Genomic DNA, 20,520 nt, shown 5'->3' with positions numbered 1-20,520 from the left:
AAAACTTTACTCACTTGAGATATCAAAGAGATTGTCCGATGATTTCCACATTCCGTTGGGTCACCTCTCTTTGGAATGGACACAAATATGGATCTCTTCCAATCAGTCAGACAGATAGTTGTCTTCCAAATTTCTTGGCAGAGATGAGTAGTGAGTGCCTCTTATGCTACCTCACTTTCTTGAAATATTTCAATTTTTATTCCATCATACTTAGGACCTATTATTAGGAGGGACCAGTCCCTGAAAAAGGACATCACACTTGGTAAAGCGAAGGGTCAGTGAAAAAGAGGAAGACCCACAACGAGATGGATGGGCACAGTGGCAGCAGCAGTGGACTCAAGTGTAGCAAAGATTGTGAGGTTGGCACAGGACTGGGCAGCATTTCATTCTGTTGTGCATAAGGTTGCTTTGAGCACCTAACAACAACAACGTGGCTACAGAGTTCTCCCATTCAATACCACCAGGTTGTTAAGTAAGTGCTAGAGGAGTTCAGTTGAAGTAGTGATTACTATGGTCTGGTGTGACAACAGGGATAGAGACCAGCATCTGATTATAACTTCATCATTCCCTGATGAACCCGCTGATTGTTGTATAGAGAGGAAGTGACCTCCAGAATGTGTCCTGTGGAACCTCAGAGGAAGAAATACTTTAGAGTTACCTGGTCCAGTTCTCCATTCATATGTGGATCCCTTCTTCTAAAAATACAGCTTGCATGGGCAGCTGAAAAACTACCCTCGCAGACCAATCTACAAAGTTGTTGTGGTTAAATGTCATCAAGTTAGTTCCAACTCATAGTTACCCTGTATAATAGGGTTTGCAAGGAGTGGCTGGTGAGTTTGAACTGCCAACCTTGCAGTTCAAATCGACCTTGTGGGGCAGTGCTTATTGTACAGTACCACACCAGGACTTCTACAAAGTAGGTAACAATAAAAAATAGGCTGTTTTCTTTGATATGACATGTCTAATGGATCACGAGGCAAAGGCAAAGAAACAGAACACAGAAGGCCTTCGTCAGTGTGACATTTGCCTTAGGTAGATTCCCATATGTTTTTTGAGCAACTACAAGCCCAAGGACAATTTTTCTGTGTTCCCAAGGGATAGAATGGATCATGTGTTGTATACTCAGCTGGTAAGCAAAGAGAAGTCACAGATATAGTGCTCTTTAGGATTTCCAAGGCATTTATACGGGCCTTGAAGTAAGAGTCAATCAGGAGTCCATGGCCATCTATGGGTAGTGTACAAGTGGACTTTAAAAAATTCATGTAAAACTCTATTATCCATTATCTTTTCACTTCATTTTTTCATGAACTTCTTGAAGTCCCCTCATATGAGGACTAAAATGGAATAAGGTGACTTCAGGATCTTCTAGGGAAATGAAAGTAAATAGTATCAAACTTCTATTTTAGAATGTACATGAGAATTTAAAACAAATATGCATGCAAACCCCCTTCTAAGATTACGACTCAAAGGGGAATACACAAGCAGGCATGTGGTTTGACTGGTGACCACATTGGTCACCGATAAGGAAAAGTGGGGGGAAAACAGCAATGAAATTGTGAGCAAACTCTGACCATGTTCAATAGACTCCTGTGAACCTGGGTGGGGGCCTGGTTGGCCAGCAGTGTGGCAAGACCTGGGGACCCCTGGGCCCAGAGTCAGTGACATAGCCACAGAGGACTAGAGTGGAAAGTGAAGCGCCCAGCTGATATGAAGTGAGGGGAGATGCACTAAAACACCCACACTTGCACATAGTACCCACTTGACCTGGTTTCAATGGCTGGATGATCAGAACTCGACTAGAAGAAGAAAGAAGAGGAAAAAAAGAGTAATCTGAAACAATTTGATGAATCTGACCTATACCTGTGAATATAGTAGCTCAAACGAGAGAACAAATCTTTACAGTGAGAATCATTCCCACCCCCTCAGTACACAGGGTAGACAGGGATGGGCAACTTAGATATTGGTTAACCAAAATGGAGGGAGGGGGGATGGCTACAAAGGCAGAAGTGACTGGCTTACAAGCTTTCAAGAGGGAACCTAAATCCAGGAGGTGCAGGGGAAGGTAGAATCTCCACTGAGTGGCATCCAATCTGTCTGGACGGGGCTGATGAATGGAGATGGAGATAAGACTCTTGTGGTACAATAGTGAATAATTGTTATCAGGACTGACTATGAGGGTTGGAAATGTAAAGGTAGACTTCTTTTAGCAAAAGGAGGGGAGTGGTTGACTTTGCAGTCCAGAAGCAGAGGTTCCTGGGATCATCAAGGGAGAAGAGTGGAGTGTGGGACCCTACCCAGAGAAACAGGGATGCCAGAGAGGAAGATGATGTGAAGAGATGGAGCAGCTGGGGACTCTAAACCCAAGGAGCGAGAGGGGCTGTGTGTGGTGACCAAGGGACAGGCTTGCGAGGTACACCCTTTGGTTGTTTGATGATGCATGGAGGAGATTGTAATCATGGCAGTGAAAACAATATATGACAGGATGAATGTAAAGCTAATGTTCTCCCATGTAAACTATCACATAATTCACAATAAAAACTAAACAAAAAACAAGCATATGCATATAGTCTGCAATACAATCCACTGCCATCAAATCAGTTTTGACCTTGCAGTCCAGTGATATAGTTACTATTATTCTATATGTAGGAGTCCTGGTGTGGCACAGTGGGTTAATGGGCTGGACTGCGAGGTCGGTTTGAACCGCAAGGTCGGTAATTCAAGCTCACCAGCCGCTCCTCGGAAACTCCATATTGGGTCGCTATGAGTTGGAACCAACTCAACGGCACTTAACAACAATAAGCAGTGATAAATGCTTTATATGGATCATCTCATTTAATACAAAAATACTAGAAAGTACTTACAAACTTGAACTCAACTCAGTCTGGTTACAAAGCATATACTTTTAACCAGTATTCTAAGCTGGGGGTTGGCAAAGTTTTTCTGTTAAGGAGCGAATAGTAAATGTTTTCAGTTCTACAGGTCAAAAAATTTCTGTTTCAACTACTCAGCAATGCTATTGTAGCACGAAAAAGGAGATAGACAGTAAATGGAGAACATGTTAAGAAATTTGAATTTTGTTTGAAAACCATGGGAAGTCATTGAACATTTTGAGTAAAGGAGTGTATTATCTAAACTTATCTTTTCTTTTGACTGTTCTGTCTGCTTGCCATGTAGAGAATAGATTGGAAAAGGAAATAAAAAGAGACAAAAGAAGTCAGGAGGCTGTAGCAGTACAGATAAGAAATGGTAGTTGCTTGAACTATATTAGAGTTAGGAAAGATAGGGAGATGTTTCAATATATTTTGGAGAAAATAGCAATGTTACTTGGTATGGGAGATGAAGGATCAAGAATGGGTGTATGGTGGGTGGAAAGGAAGTAATCCAAAATATTAACCGTAACAGGACTTAGGATCTCAAGCCCTTTTTATCACTAAAAAAGAATGTGAAGCTTAGAGAAAGTGATGCTTAGAAATCAAAAGTAGAAAGGCTTTGAATGGTTGAATGTGAAGCTGATGATGTGCCCTGTAAACTTTCACTCAATGCAAAATAAAAACATTTAATTAAAAAAAAAAAAGTAGAAAGGCTTTATGGATAAATAATTAAAGATAAGGTAGCAGGGATGGTGAGTAATGGTTTGAGGATTTTGTGTTTGATACAGTGGTCAAGAGAACCTCTGTAGGAATCATGAAAGTGCTGTTTTAGGAGATGACTTGAACTTAGCATCAGTAATAGAAATGGAGAGGAAAATATGGGTGGTGCCAGAGGCTGATTTTTACTCACCAAGGTAGAAAGTACGGGAGAAAGTGAAAGGTTAGTGGGGCAAATAAAGTACAAAATGCCTGTGGAATGTCTTAAATGGAGGAGAGAAGTTCAAATAGGCAGGTGGATCTATAGGTCTAAAACTCAAGAGAGAGGTCTAGTCCTGAGATAGAGTCATCATAAAGATAGAAATTTGCTCAGTGAAAGTGAATAAAATTGTCTGGAGAATATGTGGCATAAGAGAAAAAGGATCGAGGATAAAACAGTAAGGAACACAAATGTTGAAGAAATGAGCAGAAGTAAAGAAAACAGTGGCATACACAGAGATGTGGTCTTAGACGCCAGTGGAGGAGAGTTATAAGAAAAAGAGAGAGGGAGATTGGCAGAAGAAAGATGATGGTAGTGGAAGACACAGGGAGGAGTACAAGAATTAAAGTGAGTACTGTTAACTGATAGCACACGGAAGGGGACTGCAGTCATTCTAAGTGAAAAGAAGTGTATGAATGTGAGACTGATGATCTGCTCTGTAAAACTTCACTCAATTCACAATAAAAAGTTTCGTGTGTGTGTGTGTGTGTGTGTGTGTGTTTTAAGAAAAATAGTGTTGAGTATATTGCACTATGGTTTCTAATGGCAAAAATTACAGAAGCAAGCTTATTGTCCATTACTAGGGAAATAATCAAATCGAGGTGCATTTGTACTACAAACTCAAATGTCTTTCGAAAGGGGATGTGTGCTATTTTCAAATGCAGAAAATGGGGCAGGTGTAAGAAAATAGGTACTAAGCTGGTTCTGGCATAATCTGGTGGTGGTGTTAGGGGCCACTGAGATGCTTCTGACTCATGGTAACCCATGTAAAACAGAACAAAACCCTGCCAGCCTGTGCCAACCACTGTAGAAATCCGTCTGTTTGAGGGTCTTGTTTTTTGCTGACCCTCTACTTCACCAAGCGTGATGTCCTCTAGTGATTGACCATGTCTGATAAATATGTCCAAAGTAGACAAGACAAAATCTCACCATCCTTGCTTCAAAGGAGTATTCTGGCTATATTCTTCCAAGACAGGTTTGTTTATTTTCCTGCTAAGACCATAATTTAAATAAATCAATTCTTTTTTGGTTTTCCCTTTTCTTTCTTTCTTTTTTTTTTTTAAAGTGCTCATGACGACTTTAGATCCAGAAAGGGAGAGGGGCTGTGTGCTGACGATTGGGGTGCGGGCTTATAGTATATACCCTTTGGTTGGTTGATGATGCATGGAGGGGATTGTAACCATGGCAATGAAACAATATAAGATAGAATGAATGTAAAACTAATGTTCTCTCATGTAAATGATGACATAATTCACAATTAAACTTTTTTTTTTTTTTTTTTTTTAATGCTCATGATCCTTGAAGTACCCTCATAATGGTGTGAGACTAGGTTAATGTACTGAACCACAAGGTCGGTTTGAACTGCAAGGTTAGCGGTTCAGGCTCACCAGCCGCTCCTCAAAAACCATATACAGGGTTGCTACAGGTTGACACTGACTCGGTGGCACTTAACAACAACAACATGCTTATGAAAACTGGACAAATGAAAAAGGAAGACCGTGTTAAATGGAGACTAACAGAAACAAACACCTTGTTTTAGTATGGCATGAACTAAGAATCTAGGTTTATTAGTGACAGAATGTAGATTTAATAGTTTCTGTTTCTTATGAAGAACAAAGCATTCTAGTAGTGTAGCATCAGGCAATCTGACAGTCTGTACTTCCTCTAACTCCTTATGAAACTAAGACTCATTTTCTTTATAAATGCCTTCCCCTCCTTTTTCCCTAAGGATACTAATTTAGAACCTGCTTTGCCAACAATCAGTGTATTTTGGGAATCTATTTCTTCGCCTCACCAGGGTTACAGTGAGTCATGGCTCTGACTCTGTAAAGTAGCAGATAATCAAGACTTCCTCCAGTTCAACCCCCTTCTTAGGGAACAGTCTACACTCTGGACTTCTAAAAGGGATTCTCTTCCCTCTAGAATTAAAGTGCCATCTAGTATGTGTTAGAAGCTTGGAGTTAGACTCTTCTTGGAGGGATTTTGAGTGTTACTGTGTTCTAAGGATACGATGTTTGCGTATAGACTTTTATCAACTGAAATTACTTTTTTTCAAGAAATGACTTATGCTTCCAGGAGGTCACTTTGGGTAGGAACAATAGAGTGTGGATATATCTGTCATAGAAACTCTCCTGAACTCTATCAGTGAACAGGCTTAAACTCCTCATTCTGCTTTCTAACGTTAGGTATCCTAGCACAGGTATAAAGTCCTCTACTCCTGGAGTCCTGGTGTGGCACTGTAGGCTAATGTGTCAGACTGCAAAGTCATTTGAACTGCAGAGTTGGTGGTTCAAGCTCACCAGCTGCTCCTTGGAAATCCTATTCAGGTTTGCTATGGGTCGGAATCGACTCGACAGCACTTAACAACAACAACTCTTGTTGCGGTTCTATGGGTTAATGACCAGACTGCAAAGTCATCTGAACTGCAAGGTTGGTGGTTGAAGCTCACCAGCCGCTCCACAGAAACCCTATACAGGGTCTCTATGGGTCAGAACTGACTCATAACAACACTTAACAACAGCAACTCTGATAGCATAGTGGTTACAAGTCAGGCTGCTAACCTGAAGGTCTTCAGTTCAAAAGTGCCAGCCATTCTGCGGGAGAAAGATGAGGCTTTCTGCTCCCATTAAGATTTACAGCCTCAGAAACCCTGTACAGGGTTGCTATGAGTCGGAACTGACTCCAGGGCACACCACCACCACCACTTTGTGTTGTGGAGTCCTGATACAGTACTGAAGGTTAATGCACTGGACTGCAAGATCAGTTTGCACCACAAGGTTGGCAGTTCAAGCTCACCAGCCACTCCTCGGAAACCCTGTACAGAATTGCTATGAGTCAGAACCAACTCAACGGCTCTTAACTAGAACAACACTTCTTGTTGTGGACTCCTGGTGTGGTGCTGTAGCATCAGAATTGAACTATGAACCACAAGGTCACAAACCCACCAGCTGCTCCAAGGAAACACTATACAGGGTCACTATGAGCCAGAACCAACTCAACGGCAGTTAACAACAACAACTCTTTCTTATTGTACGCTATCAAGTCAGTTCCAACTCATTGTGACCCAATGCACAACAGAACAGAAAAATCATTGCTCATCTTCACAATAGTTTTTTGTTGTTATTACATCTTTTTAACTCAAATTCCATATAATGCATCCATGCACACATTCAATTCAATGGCTTTTAGTCTATTCACAGAATTGTGCACCCATTACCACAATCCATTGCAGAGCATTTTCATCATCTCAAAAATGAATCCCTCAATCCCCTCATCTTGCCTCCAGCCCTAGACAATCACTCGTCTACTTTCTGTCTTTTTATATATTGGCCTATTATGGACATTTCATTTAAATGGAATAAAAGATATTGTTTGAATGGAGATTTTCTGTTTTCTCTTAATTGCACTCTGCCCTACATTAATTTGCTCTGTTCTCTCTATCTTCCATGTGAGGGGTTTTGTTACAAGTCTGTTGATCTTTGATTGTCTATGGTTGTTGAAGAATGGTGAACTAGCAAACTAATTTACAGGCATGGGTAAGGCTTGTTGACTCTGAACTTCTCCATAGGGTAATCTGAGGGACATTTGGTAGAACAGTTTCAGAAGTCATCATATTTAGGTCTTTCTTTTGGAACTAAATGCATTCTTTTTTTTTTTTTGTAAATTTTTATTGTGAATTAAGTGATAGGATGATCAGCTTTACATTCATCCTATCGTATTCCATTTCATTGCAATGATTACAGTCCCCTCCATGCATCACCAAACAACCAAAGGTTATACCCCACAAGCCTGCACCTGACTGTCAGCACACAGCCCATCTCCCTCCCTGAGTCCAGAGTCCCCAGCCGCTCTATCTCTCCACATCATCATCTTTGCCTCCATCTCTGGCATCACTGCTTCTCTGGATAGGGTTCCACTCTCCACTCTTCTCCCTTCATAGTCCCAGGGTCCTCCACTCCAGAACTGCAAAATCAACCACTCCCCTCCTTTTGTTACACAACGTCTACCTTTACATTTTCAACACTCACAATCCATCCTAATAGCAAATTTCACTATTGAACCACAAAATCCTTATCCCCATCTCCTTTCATCAGCCCCGTCCAGACAGGTTGGAAACCACTCAGTAGAGATTCTATCTTCCCCTACACCCTCAAGAACTAGGCTCCCTCTTGAAAGCTTGTAAGCCAGTCACTTCTTGCCTTTGTAGTCCCCCATTTTGGGTAACCGATGTCTAAGTTGCCCAACCCTGTGTACCAAGGGGGTGGGAATGATCCTCGTTGTAAAGATTTGTACCCTCTTTTGAGCTACTACATCCGTTAAGTATAGGTCAAGTTCATCAAATTATAGCAGATTTTTCTTTTTTCCCTCTTCATTTCTCTAGTGGAGTTCTGATCATCCAGTCATTGAAGCCAGGTCAAGTAGGTACTCTCTGCAGGTATTGGTGTTCTTGTGCATTATATCAGCTGGATGCTTCACACTCTGTTCTAATCCTCTGTGTACATGTCCCTGTCTGTGGGCCCAGGAGTCCCCAGGTCTTGCCATGCTGCTGGCCAACCAGGTGTCAATCCAGGTTTACAGGAGTCTATTAAACGTGGTCAGAGTTAGCTCACAACTTCATTGCTGTTTTCCCCCCACTTCCCCTTATCAGAGACCAACGTGGTCACCAGCAAGACCACATGCCTGCTCATGTAGTCCCCTTGAGTCTCAGTCTTGGAAGGGGGTTTGCCCTGAGGGGACCCGACCGCTTGCCTTGATGGCTCCTGGGTGAACAACTTGCTTGTTCTTGTAGTATTCAGTCAGACTGCCGTTATTATTTTTTATTTTTCCTGCTGGTCTTTCTTTCAAGAAGTATCTTCTATTCTTCTAGCTACTCCAGGCCGGTCTGCTTGTCCTTTCATGTGGAAATTTCCTACCTCAGAAGATTCTGGATGGAATTCTGGATTCCCCCTATGGTCTTATGTAATGCAGAGGCTCCACAGGAAGCTTCCTTCGCTGGGCAAGTTCTAGCCCCAGTTTAGGTATTCCCATGGGAGAAAGATGAGGCTTTCTGCTCAGTAAAGATTTACAGCCTCGGAAATCCTGTACAGGCTCACTATGAGTCAGAACCGACGCCATGGCACATAACAACAACAGCAAAATCAGTTATAGGTTGAAGATGGACTTAAAAGCTTTTTATGGTGATGTTTCTGGCTATTCCTTTCTCCCTCTTGCAAGTGTCTATTTTACAATAGTAGGCAAGGGAAACCAAGATTTAAAGACAGCCAAAGTCACCTGAGGGGGAGAGAAAGGAATAGCCAGATATATCACCATAGAAAGCTTGTAAGTCTGTCTTCGGCATATAACTGATTGGAATACCTAAAATGGGGCTACAAAGTGCCCAGTGAAGGAGGCTTCCTGTGGAGCCTGTGCATTACATAAGACCATAGGTGGAATCCTGAACAGCATCCAGAATCTTCTGAGGTGGGAAATTTCCACTTGAAAGGACAAGTAGACCAGCCTGGAGTGGCCAGAAGAACATGATAATTCTTGAAAGAAAGAAAGACCAGCAGGAAAATACAAAACAATATCGGCAGACCAACTGATTACTACAAGAACAAACAAGCGGCTCACCCAGCAGACATCAAGGCAAGTGGTCAAGTCCCCTCAGGGCAAACCTCTTTCTAAGACTAAGATGCAATGGGAATACATGCTCTGATTGGTGACCACATTCATTACCGATAAGAGGAAGTGAGGGAAACAGCAATGAGGCTGCAAGCTAAGCCCTACAATGCTCAATAGACTCCTGTGAACCCCGGGTGGAGACCTGGTTGGCCAGCAGTGTGGCAAGACCTAGGGACTCTTGAACTCTTGACATAGCTACAGAGGACTAGAGTGGAGAGTGAAGCATCTAGCTGATAAGAAGAGAGGGCACATGCTTAAGTACACCCACACTTGCAGATAATACCCATTTGACCTGGCTTCAATGACTGGATGATCAGAACTCAACTAAAAGAAGAAAGAAGAGGAAAAAGAGTAATCTGATACAATTTGATAAACCTGACCTACACCTATGGATGCAGTAGCTCAAAAGAGGGAACAAATCTTCACAGTGTGAGGATCATTCTCACCCCCTCCATACATGGAGTGGACAGGGGTGGGCAACTTGGACATTGGCTACCCAGACGGGGGAGGCGCTACAGAGGCAAGAAGTGACTGGCTTACAAGCTTTCAAGAGGGAACCTAGATCCAGAGGGCGTGGAGCAGCAAGGTAGAATCTCCTCTGAGTAGTATCCAATCTGTCTAGGAAGGGCTGATGAAAAAAGATGCTGATAGGTCTCTTGTGATGCAATAGTGAATAACTGTTATCAGGACTGATTGTAAGAGTTGGAAATGCAAAGGTAGATGTTTTGTGGCAAAAAGAGGGGAGTGATTAACTTTGCAAAGGTTGCTGGGAACATCAAGGAAGAAAAGTGGAGAGCAGAACCCTACCCAGAGAAGCAATGATGCCAAAGATGGAGGCAGAGACGATGACGTGGAGAGATGGAGTGAGTGGCTGGGGACTTTGAACCCAGAGAGGGAGAGGGGCTGTGTGCTGACGACAGGGGGGCAGGCTTGCAACCATCTGGTTGGTTGATGATGCATGGAGGGGATTGTAACCATAGCAATGAAACAATATACAATAAGATGAATGGGAAGCTAATGTTCTCCCATGTAAACTATCATATAATTCACAATAAAACATTAAAAAAAAAAAAAAACCCTTTGCAAAGTAAATAAAACACAGATAAACAAAAAAAAAAACCCTTTTCAAAAAACAATAAACATAAAAAAAAAGATAGCCAAGCACATTAAAATTATTTCCCCTCTTTTACCCATTCAAGCCATGCTTCAATCCCTGGATCCCAGAGCCCTATTGTTCCAAGGTTAAGCATACATCACTATTTACCTCTGTTCCACGTAGCCCATGCAAACCTGTTCTCCCATCTTCCTTGTTTTTCCATTCTCCTCCCCGTTCTTGTGATTGTCCACCACCGCCTCCCCCCCTGCACCCAAACTATCCTGTGTATATTCAGTCACCAGCAAAGAATTGTTTTTTCTCCTTTTAGTTCACAACTGTTTTTAAGCTTGAGCCTATATTGCTACTGCCACTGTACTGATCCATCTTGTTGGGGTCTTCCTTTTTTTGCTTGTCCCTCTTATGTATTCCTTTTTATGGCCTCACTTTTTGGCCTATTGAAGAGAGCATGTGGCAGGAAAAGTCAGTAGTTTGAGTCCAGAGGATACCAGTTAGAATGATTATTTTAAGTTATCCTACAGTCTAAAGTGTGTCTCCTAATAATGTTATTTAAAAAATATGGATTTCTGTCTTTACACCCCACCCCACTCCACTCCACCCCCTTCAATGGCACAACCCACAGGGGCCAGGCCACCAAGGCATTTGTAGGCTGGGTCCAAGAAGTTAAGACTGTGAGGCAGTGAGACTTAAAATAGAAATAAGAAGAGCTTCTGACTGACAGGGTGGGTAGGCTTTTTCAGCCTGGGAGAATGAGCTGCCCTTTTGGTAACTGCCCTTCCAGTTACTTGGGAATATATAGAGATCATGTATTCCACGGGAATAATGCCACTTTGCCGTTGTTAGGGGAGGGGAGGCAGCAGGTCCACATAGTGTGAGTCGTAAGTTTCCCAAGATCTCTACATTTCCCAGTGGCCTTTCTTGCTCTTTCATTCACTCAAGGAGGCCTTCTACAATTTGGTTTATATACTTGATCTGGAGTACCTGGTATGGTGCTGTAGGATATGAACTGCTGACCACAAGGTCGGCGGTTCAAACTCACCAGCCACTGCTTGGAAACCCTATACAGCATCACTATAAGTTGGAACCAAGTCAATGGCTTTTAATAACAATAACAACTGACAATACTAATGAAGCCCCCACTAGAAAGGAGAATAAATTTAAAAAGCAACAGTAGAGCTCAGTTATGTGAGGCACCTTCATTATTTCTCTGACACCTTGGGGACAGAGGGAGAGGGGGGAAATGGCCCATCACTAAAAAGCCTCTGCTTTCTATTCCTCAAGCAACCTCATAACATTCTGCAGAGACGCCTCATGGAAACCAACCTGTCTAAGCTCCGAAGCAGCCGCGTCCCTTGGGCCTCCAAGACCAACAGACTCAATCAGGCTAAGTCTGAGAGTCTAAAGAAGTCCGAGGATGATGACATGATCTTGGTTTCTTGCCAGGTAATGTTCTAAGGGTAGCTTTGGGAATTTCTGGAAAGTAGGATCTGGGATCCTCTGTGATCCCAAGAGTGGCCCTCTCCTCCAAACACTTTATAGAATTGTGGGTTTATCATGAAATTCATTAATAGATTTTAAAGGAGGCATTCCATGCAACACTAGAGTGCATGCAAACATCTGCATGTGCATCTTTAAGGGAGGAAGAACCAAAGATTTCATCAGACTTGCCAAAGGATATATGATGATTAAAAAAGAAAAAAGATGAAAAGCTCCCTGGGTTGTGGAATAAAACACCCAAAGTCTTTGGGATCCTCTATTGGATTCAGCAGGAAGGAGAGTCACTCAAAGTTAGACTCAGCAGTGGATAAAGATGAGACAGAGAATTCACCACTGATTGTCAGGGTGCTCGCCAACCCTGTCTATATGTGACATCTTCTGCCTGCTGCCTGCAGCTCCCTTTCCTTTGTTCCGCTGGCTCCTTTTGAACAGTGTATTTCCTCTCTACAGTGTGCCGGAAAGGATGTAAAAGCCTTAGTTGACACAGGCTGTCAACATAATCTCATCTCCTCAGCCTGTGTGGACAGATTGGGGTAAGTAGCCAGTTGTGCTGGGTGGGAGTCAGATGTGAATGCACTCTTTGTAGATCTCCTTTTGGTTACAGATGGGGAGCATCTCCACAGAGGCTCTAAGAAAAGTGTGCAGAATTTTAGCAGGAACAAGAATCCTTAGTAGAGAGGAAGAATGGTGGGGTTTTAGGCAGCTTATAGAAATCAGTGTGCCAGGCAAGCCTCAGGTTCTCCATTAACTCGCACTTATTAAGTCCTGGTGTGGCGCTGTGGGTTAATGTGTCAGACTGCAAAGCCGTTTGAACTACAAGGCAGGCAGTTCAAGCTCACCAGCTGCTCCTTGGAAACCCTATACAGGGTCACTATGGGTCGATCTCGACTCAACGGCACTTGACAACAATAATTTCTGAACAGAGACTTCTTGAATCTGGAGCAAGAGAGTATGAGACCCCTGGCTGGTGTGTGCCTTTCCCTGATCAGCCAGATGACAAATTAGGAGTTATCGCACATGAGTAAAAACAGAGACATAGTTGGCCTCAGCTTTTTGAAGGCCACTCTGCTTGTCCTAAGAAATGTGAGTCAGATTGACAGTGGGAAGTGGATTACTGCTGGGCCTGATTAGCCAGTAGTTTCCTTTCTGCAAATCATATTCTCCTGCTGCTTCTGCTGGGGACTGGGTGTGAGGCAAACACTTCAGATAGCAAATAACTTAAGTTTTCTAGCAGGTAGATTTGGGTCCTCACTCTTTTAGTCAAAGAAAGCCATTTTCTATCATGCCGCCTTATTCTGCAATCTCTACTTTTATGTATTTTCTTCTTCCTTCTCTTTCTTCCAAAGTGCTATATGAGCTCTGGAGTCTTGCCCAATATCTGGACAATCAACCCAACATTTTTCCCACATCTCCAACCCTAAATGTGATAAATCATTCCCTAGCCCAAATCTCTGTAATAAAACAATTACTAGAATACATCATAAGGAGCCCTGGTAGCATAGTGGATTACGAGCTGGGCTGCTGACCTCAGGGTCAGTAGTTCAAATCTACCAGCTACTCTGTTGGAGAAAGGTAAGGCTTTCTGCTCCTGTAAAGATTTACAGCCTTGAAAACCCTGTACAGGGTGACTATGAGTCGGAATCGACTCGACGGCACTTAACAACAAGAAGAAGAATAGATACGGAGTCCCGGTGTCATGCTGTAGGTGATCACTGGACTGCTCACCTCAAGGTCAGTGGTTGAAACCCACCAGTTGTCCTTGGAAACCCTATAAAGAAAGGGTCAATGTGAGTTGGAACTGACTCAACGGCACTTCACAATAACAACAAGCCTATCTGCAGGACCCGGGTGGCATGGTGAGTTATAAGTTGTACTACTAGCCACAAGGTCAGCAGTTCGACTCCACCAGTTGCTCTGTGGGTGAAGGATGCGGCTTTTTGCTACTGTAAAAATGTATAGTTTCGGAAACCATATAGAGTATCACAACCAACTCAGTGGCAACAACAGCGACAGTAAGGATAGATAGATATAGTAGGCTGTTTGAACTAGGTTCAAGATGTTCATATTCCTAGATAGGGTTTGCATACGATTTGATTTGTATAAATCATTGACCTTTGTTCTTTCTCATCTCACCCCTGACCAGCACTGTATACACTTTGAAAGTGGATCTATGGATTTTGAATATTGCTATTTAGAGTCATGGGGGGAATGCAGGGCACAAGGGCTCTTGTGGGAAGAATCCTGAGCCTTAGTATGTGGAGAGATGAGATATAGTGCAACAAGATGGTTCCAGAAAAACTAAGAATGTACTTGTGCATAATTAGGCAGCAGACTGCCATGATTCCAGAGGAATTAATAACCATCTGTAAAACTGCAATTATTTTCTTTTGGATGGACTATAACAGCAAAGGAGAGGAAATGGAGGAAAGCAGAAGTATTGGCACAGAAAGTCCATAATTAAGTATTTATCTACCAACCATAATAGCTCTGGTGCTAGTTGTTCCAGTCAACTTATGTAACTGTGTGAGACCCTGGTGCCATTCCTTTCCGCCCTCCCCTACACAGACGTTACATTAATCAGAGCTTTCTGTTTGAATTCCATGCTGACACCAATACCAACGCACTTACCAAATAAGTACCTGCCCCAGTGACTTTATAACCTGAAAGAAATTGATGATGGTACATTGACAAAAAGAAAATATAAAAGGACATAGAGAAAGTTAGACATAAAACATCTTCTAAGACTGGAGTCCTGGGATGGTGCTGTGGGTTAATGCGCTAGACTACAAAGTCAGTTTGAACTGTAAGGTCATTAGTTCAAGCTCACCAGTCACTCCTCGGAAACCCTATGGGTCACTATGGGTCGGGACCAACTCATCGTCTCTTAACAACAAGAAGACTGGATTAACCTGCCTTCTATAAGATCTATTATGAGTAGAAAGGGACATGTTGACTAAACTGCCTTCCATAGTTAGGGATGTTAGGATGTAGAATAGGATTCTTGAGTATGTCAATTCCCTTCTTTCATCAGTGCAGCTAGTAAGTGTAAGTTTTTGAACACAGGAGCTGAATCTTGTTTTTTTTGATATCCCTCTGGCATGTTTAGAACAAAGTGCTGAAAAACAGACTTTTTTTTCTTTTGTATGTAAATTAATCCAAGGAAATCCCTAGAGAATTCCAGCTGTGGGGTCAGAAGGTAGACCTTGCCAGATTCTACCAGAAATCTCTGCCAACTGGACTCTGGTGTCTTCCTCTCTGATGCAGGCTTAAGGAGTATGTCAGATCTCACAAACATGAAGGGGAGAAACTTTCTCTACCCCGGCATCTCAAAGTAGTGGGCCAGATTGAGCATCTAGTGATCACACTGGGCTCCCTCCGCCTTGATTGCCCAGCAGCTGTGGTTGGTAAGTAGTTTGCGGGGCTGGACCTATAGGCCCCTAATGTAAACCCTTCTCTTACCTCCAGCGAATTCTCATGAGATCACAGCCCTGTAAATAATGACTTCTTCAAAATCCCAAGTTACCACTTTATAGTAATACAGATCTTATTCTAATTGTTGCCTTCCAAAGTACCAGATGGGCCCTGAACTACATTTAAGACACACTGATAATCTGTCCAAAAAAGAAATTCAAGGAGCAAGAAGCAAATATTTTTGTTTTCAGATGAAAAAGGCGCTTCAGACCTTTTTATGAGCTACTTGGAGGAAGAGACAATATCTTCCATTAATACTTAAGAGAGTTTCCCAATATTTCCTTTCTGTACTTTGCTTATGCATTCTATACTAGACTACTCTTCAGTGCCTGGTTTTTCTCTAAAGGACTTTTTCCTTTAGAGTTAAAAAGATAGAGCTAGGTTTTAATCCTGGATCTGTTGTCTTTTAACTATATTATCTGAGCAAATTATTTAGTGTAATAGTTTCCCAACAAATGTTTGTTGGATGGATGGACAGACAGATGGATGGATGGATAATAGATGGCAGGCACCTAATAACTGATCAGGTTGCCCTCCAAATGAGCTTAGAAATAGCTGAGTCTTACACCTATGCTGTTTTTCAGAGGACAGTGAGAAAACCTTGTCCCTTGGTCTGCAGACACTGCGATCCCTAAAGGTAGGTTGATTCCACTTTCCCTTTCATACCTCCTCTCTGAAACAGGGATCTTCTTATATGGGACTCCATAATGGTATCATTAACAGGGACCAGTAATTCTCCTTTGTTTTCAGTGCATCATAAATCTGGACAAGCACCGGCTGATTATGGGCAAGACAGACAAAGAAGAAATCCCTTTTGTGGAGACAGTTTCCTTGAATGAAGACAAGTGAGTACCCAGATGGGTCAGGGCAAGTTAAATCCATCTGTAATGAGCTGCAGGGAACTGGGGCATATCAAACAGGATATGGGGTTGTGTCCTGCCTGTGATCTCCAATCATATTATAAGCCTGCCCCTCCCTACCCACCCCCCGCAGAGTTTCCCATCACACAAAACTCTTCAGCTCACACTTCAGAATGAGCAATGATGATGTCACACAGAGTAGTGAGGAAGATGAATAGCTTTTAAACCAAAATTATCTCCAGCCTAATCTTTTTACATTTGTTATCATTTCTTCTGATATTTCTTTCTCATTTCAGCACCTCAGAAGCATAACTACAGCCTGCAGCGTGTCTGCACGTATGCATACACACACCAGATTGACAGATCGCAGTACCAAATGCAGTAGCAACTTGCTGTGGACCAAGTCCTTCCCTCTACTAGAAGCTCCAGGGACTCCTCCCCACCCAGACCTCTCTAGACTATAGTCTGTGCTTAGAGATTTTGTCTGGTTATAGCCGTTGTTTTTTACTCCATTGATCACTTGATTTATAGACCTTTTGACACTGCCAGGTCTCACTTATGGCCTATTTCTCTGCATCCTCTAGGAATTAGCTTTTATTAGTCAATATAGGGGCTGCCAGGTTCTAGTTCTCCATAGACACACTTGCTTCTTTCCCTGTCGTTGTTAAGTGCTGTCAAGTTGGTTCCAATTCATAGTGACCCTGTATAGGGTTTCTGAGGAGCAGCTGATGAGCTTGAACCACTAAGTTTGCAATTTAAACTGACCTTGCAGTCCAGTGCATTAACCCACAGCACCACACCACGATTCCCTGAGCTAACTGTATAATAAACAGGAACCTGACCTTTACCTCCTTTCAGCTATTTCAAAGAGATACAGGAGACCCATGTCTTGGAATTAGAATTTTTTCTAATTCATGCATTGATTATTCAAATGTGAATCTGAAAGAGTCCAGAGTGACCATCTAGTCCAACTATTGCATTTAAAGGTCTAGAGAGGCAAGTGGACTGCCTAATATTATATACTGAGTCAGTGGCAGAAAGGGACCTAGATCTCAGACCCAACTTCCAAACCAAGACTACATTCATTTTCCCACACTGTCTCATTTGTCCTCAAGCCTTTAGAGGAGAGTAAAGCTGTATGAACATGTTAAAAGGTAGGGTAGAGTAAGAATTTGCTTTTAACAATTTTAGAAGGACCTCCCTCCTGTGTGCTAAGCCCACTCAAAGTTCCTAGCCCCCAAAATGTGATATCCAGGCCCTTAATTTTGTTGCCCAGAAGCTAAATGCACAAAAATGAATGAGATGGATTCTCACTTTGTACTTCTTGGAAGGGAATGGAAGGAATGGGGAGGAACATTAATCCCTCTCTGAGATGAAATTGAAAACTTCAGTAAATAATCTGGGCATTATTCTCATTTATTCCCCTAATATCCAAGGTCTCAAGTACCTAAACAGGCACAGAACAGAAGGGAGTAACGGAGGGATTAGTTGAGAGGATGGAAGTAGAAAATGAAACTTGCAGGCAGGGAATTGAGGAGTATGACACTCTTCATCCTGTACTGATACAAAGATGGAAGCAGGGCAGGAGCTCGCAGTGGTAAGGGCAATCTTTCGAACTGCATAATATTTCCTGACACCGCTCAAAGATAGGGGAGAACACAGAGTCTTCTTTCTTGTTGGGGTGCCAGCTTAGGCACACAAGTATCTGTAATGAAGTCACAGAAGTATCCAGCTGTGGGTATCCTTTCAAAAGATGCCCATTTGCCCTTGGTCATAACAGTAATCCCCAGAGTGTTTCATGGGTCCTACTTTGAACCTTGCCAGGCCCATTGAGAATCTGGTTTTCAGCCACTGGCCCTACCAAATAGCTGTTTGGAACTCTACATGTTTTTGATCTCATAGCAGGTCTCCAGGAACTAGGAATTTGATGACCTGCATTTGAGCAGTGAGGAAGCTCTGCTGCAGCCAGTTCTCACTGGGTCATTTCCCTGGCCCCCTTCCCTTAGCCTCTACAGAGGAAGCTAGTGGGGAAAAGTAAGCAAAGCCACAGTAGAGGAGGGCACTTCCGAAGCTCAGCAGCCTTCAGTGCCCCTCCAGCTCCAGCCATTCTCTTACTTAGGAAGGACCTGCCCCTCTCCATTGAGGCCTCCCCACTCTCCTCTCTTATCTCTCATGGCCTCATTAAGCTGCTGCTTATCATATGACTGAAGAGAAATACTTCACACCTTACTTCCCTACTTAAAAGTTCCACTCTGAGCCTTGACTTTTGACTCCAGTTAAGACCTGTTGGAGGTTCCCTGGCCTGGTTTTTCCTTATTTAGATTCTCTGTGGATAAAGTAAGGCCACGAAGTCTCAGGTTCTGGAAAGACATGTCTTCTGGCTCTTTGAGTTCATATCATAATCATATAGCTTTTAGTAATCCTTCTGATTTTTCCATTTGGCATAGAAACCATTGGGATGATATGACCTTAGGTTATCACAGTCTCACCCTGTACAGCCATACATTATCATTCTCTAACCAAATAATTGTGCTTTAAACCCTAGGCTTGATAGAGGCACCTAAAAATGTCTAGAGGCAATTATGAAAATCTTCAGTAGACTTCTTTAAATGCTGCCAAATTGACAATTTGAGAGCCATAACTCCTTGATGTTCATGAGAAAGCACTGAGTCGTCTTTGTGGGGCTGGCAAGATAAGCTTGTGAGGTCAGTTCTGGGTCACTTTTTCCCAGTCTGCTAGAAAATTCTCTCTGGTGCCTGTGGCTGGGCATTGGTGATGGGGTGGAGAAGCATCTACCCAGGTCAGAGTTCTGAAGAAGACATGCAGTAGCAAGAAATAACCTTATAGAACTGTTACCTATTGCAGTTGTCCGATCATAATACAGGGTGTTGAAAAATACTGTTTCTATCATTTGTTTTTTCTGTGCCTGACTCATTTAAGGAGTGAATTTTCTATTTCTTTAACCTACAGTAGATCATACCTGGTAAGATTTTCTATTCCTCAGCTCCAAGTGTCTATAGAATAGATTGCCTGGTATGTCAGCTGCCCTCACTGTGTGTATAGAAATACCTTTCCAGGCTGGGGACATGGAGGAGAGGAACTGGATTCCTCCCTCCCTCTGTTACTAGGCCTTTGCATTGGCACTTTATCTACTCTGTGTTTCTGAGTGTGTCAGGTTTATCTGTGAGACTGATGTAACAATAAAGTGAAATCTTGCCCCTCTGTGTGTTTGTCTGACAGTCTTTATGTTATGGCTTCAGCCTTAAAGGTAGGGGAAGGCAACCTCAGTACAGTGGTGTTCATCCCCAGGGTCTTCTGAACCCAAGGCTTTATTTTTGTTCCTCGACTCCTCCATTGTTACTAGACCCTCATCTCCCTCTTACTGGTTGTATTTCTTTGGGTGAATTAATGAACCCTTCTGAGCTTGGTTTTATAATCTATCAACGGAAGTAATAATAATACACATTTCTGAAATATTACTACTTCTGTTGATAGATTACAAAATAGCAAATGGGAGGTACTCAAGTTAAATATAAATGAGGGCAATCTTTTATGGTGGGTTAATTAACAGAATGTTTCTAGAAAAGAAAATATTTAATGCAAACAAATAAGAGGTGTGGGAAGGGGAAGGGGTTGAATGACCCTCAATCTACGGTTGGAACTATCATCTATATAGTATTCTAAATAAATGTGTTTTACAGGTGATGGAAACTTACCTTTTAATATATTTCTAGTAAAGAGTACAGTTAAACAGTGACCATAACAGCATGTTTTAGCTATGACAGGAGTTATCATAATCTAAAAGTACACTTCTGCCAGTACTCAGAAGATACTGCCAGTCCACCTCAAAAGGTTTTCTGTCATTTTTATCTTTTTATTCTAAGTGAAAAATGTCAAAAGGCTTACCCAGCCTGGCTCTTAAGTGATGATCACCAGAATCAAGATTTATAATCATTTTAATAGAAAGAAGCCAATAAAATTAAGTTCTAACAGTTAAAAATATACACTGAAACAAACAATAAATAAGGGGGAATCTGATGCAGACCGTGCAGACCCGGTCAGGAGGTCAAG

General features: G+C 42.3%; 1 protein-coding gene across 1 annotated transcript in view; it reads left to right on the top strand.

Moving 5' to 3' along the window:
• Positions 1-20,520, top strand: part of NRIP3 (nuclear receptor interacting protein 3) — a 39,005-nt gene that overhangs the window by 6,824 nt on the left and 11,661 nt on the right. The window contains exons 3-7 of the mRNA XM_006873028.1: positions 11,903-12,064; positions 12,569-12,651; positions 15,383-15,522; positions 16,174-16,226; positions 16,340-16,434. Of these exons, the coding sequence (XP_006873090.1) occupies positions 11,903-12,064; positions 12,569-12,651; positions 15,383-15,522; positions 16,174-16,226; positions 16,340-16,434 (533 nt within the window). The remainder of the gene's footprint in view (positions 1-11,902; positions 12,065-12,568; positions 12,652-15,382; positions 15,523-16,173; positions 16,227-16,339; positions 16,435-20,520) is intronic.

Source organism: Chrysochloris asiatica, unplaced genomic scaffold (assembly GCF_000296735.1).
Source record: "Chrysochloris asiatica unplaced genomic scaffold, ChrAsi1.0 scaffold00219, whole genome shotgun sequence".
Taxonomy (NCBI): domain Eukaryota; kingdom Metazoa; phylum Chordata; class Mammalia; order Afrosoricida; family Chrysochloridae; genus Chrysochloris; species Chrysochloris asiatica.
Note: the sequence above shows the minus strand (reverse complement) of the source record. Positions and strands in the feature narration are given on the sequence as shown.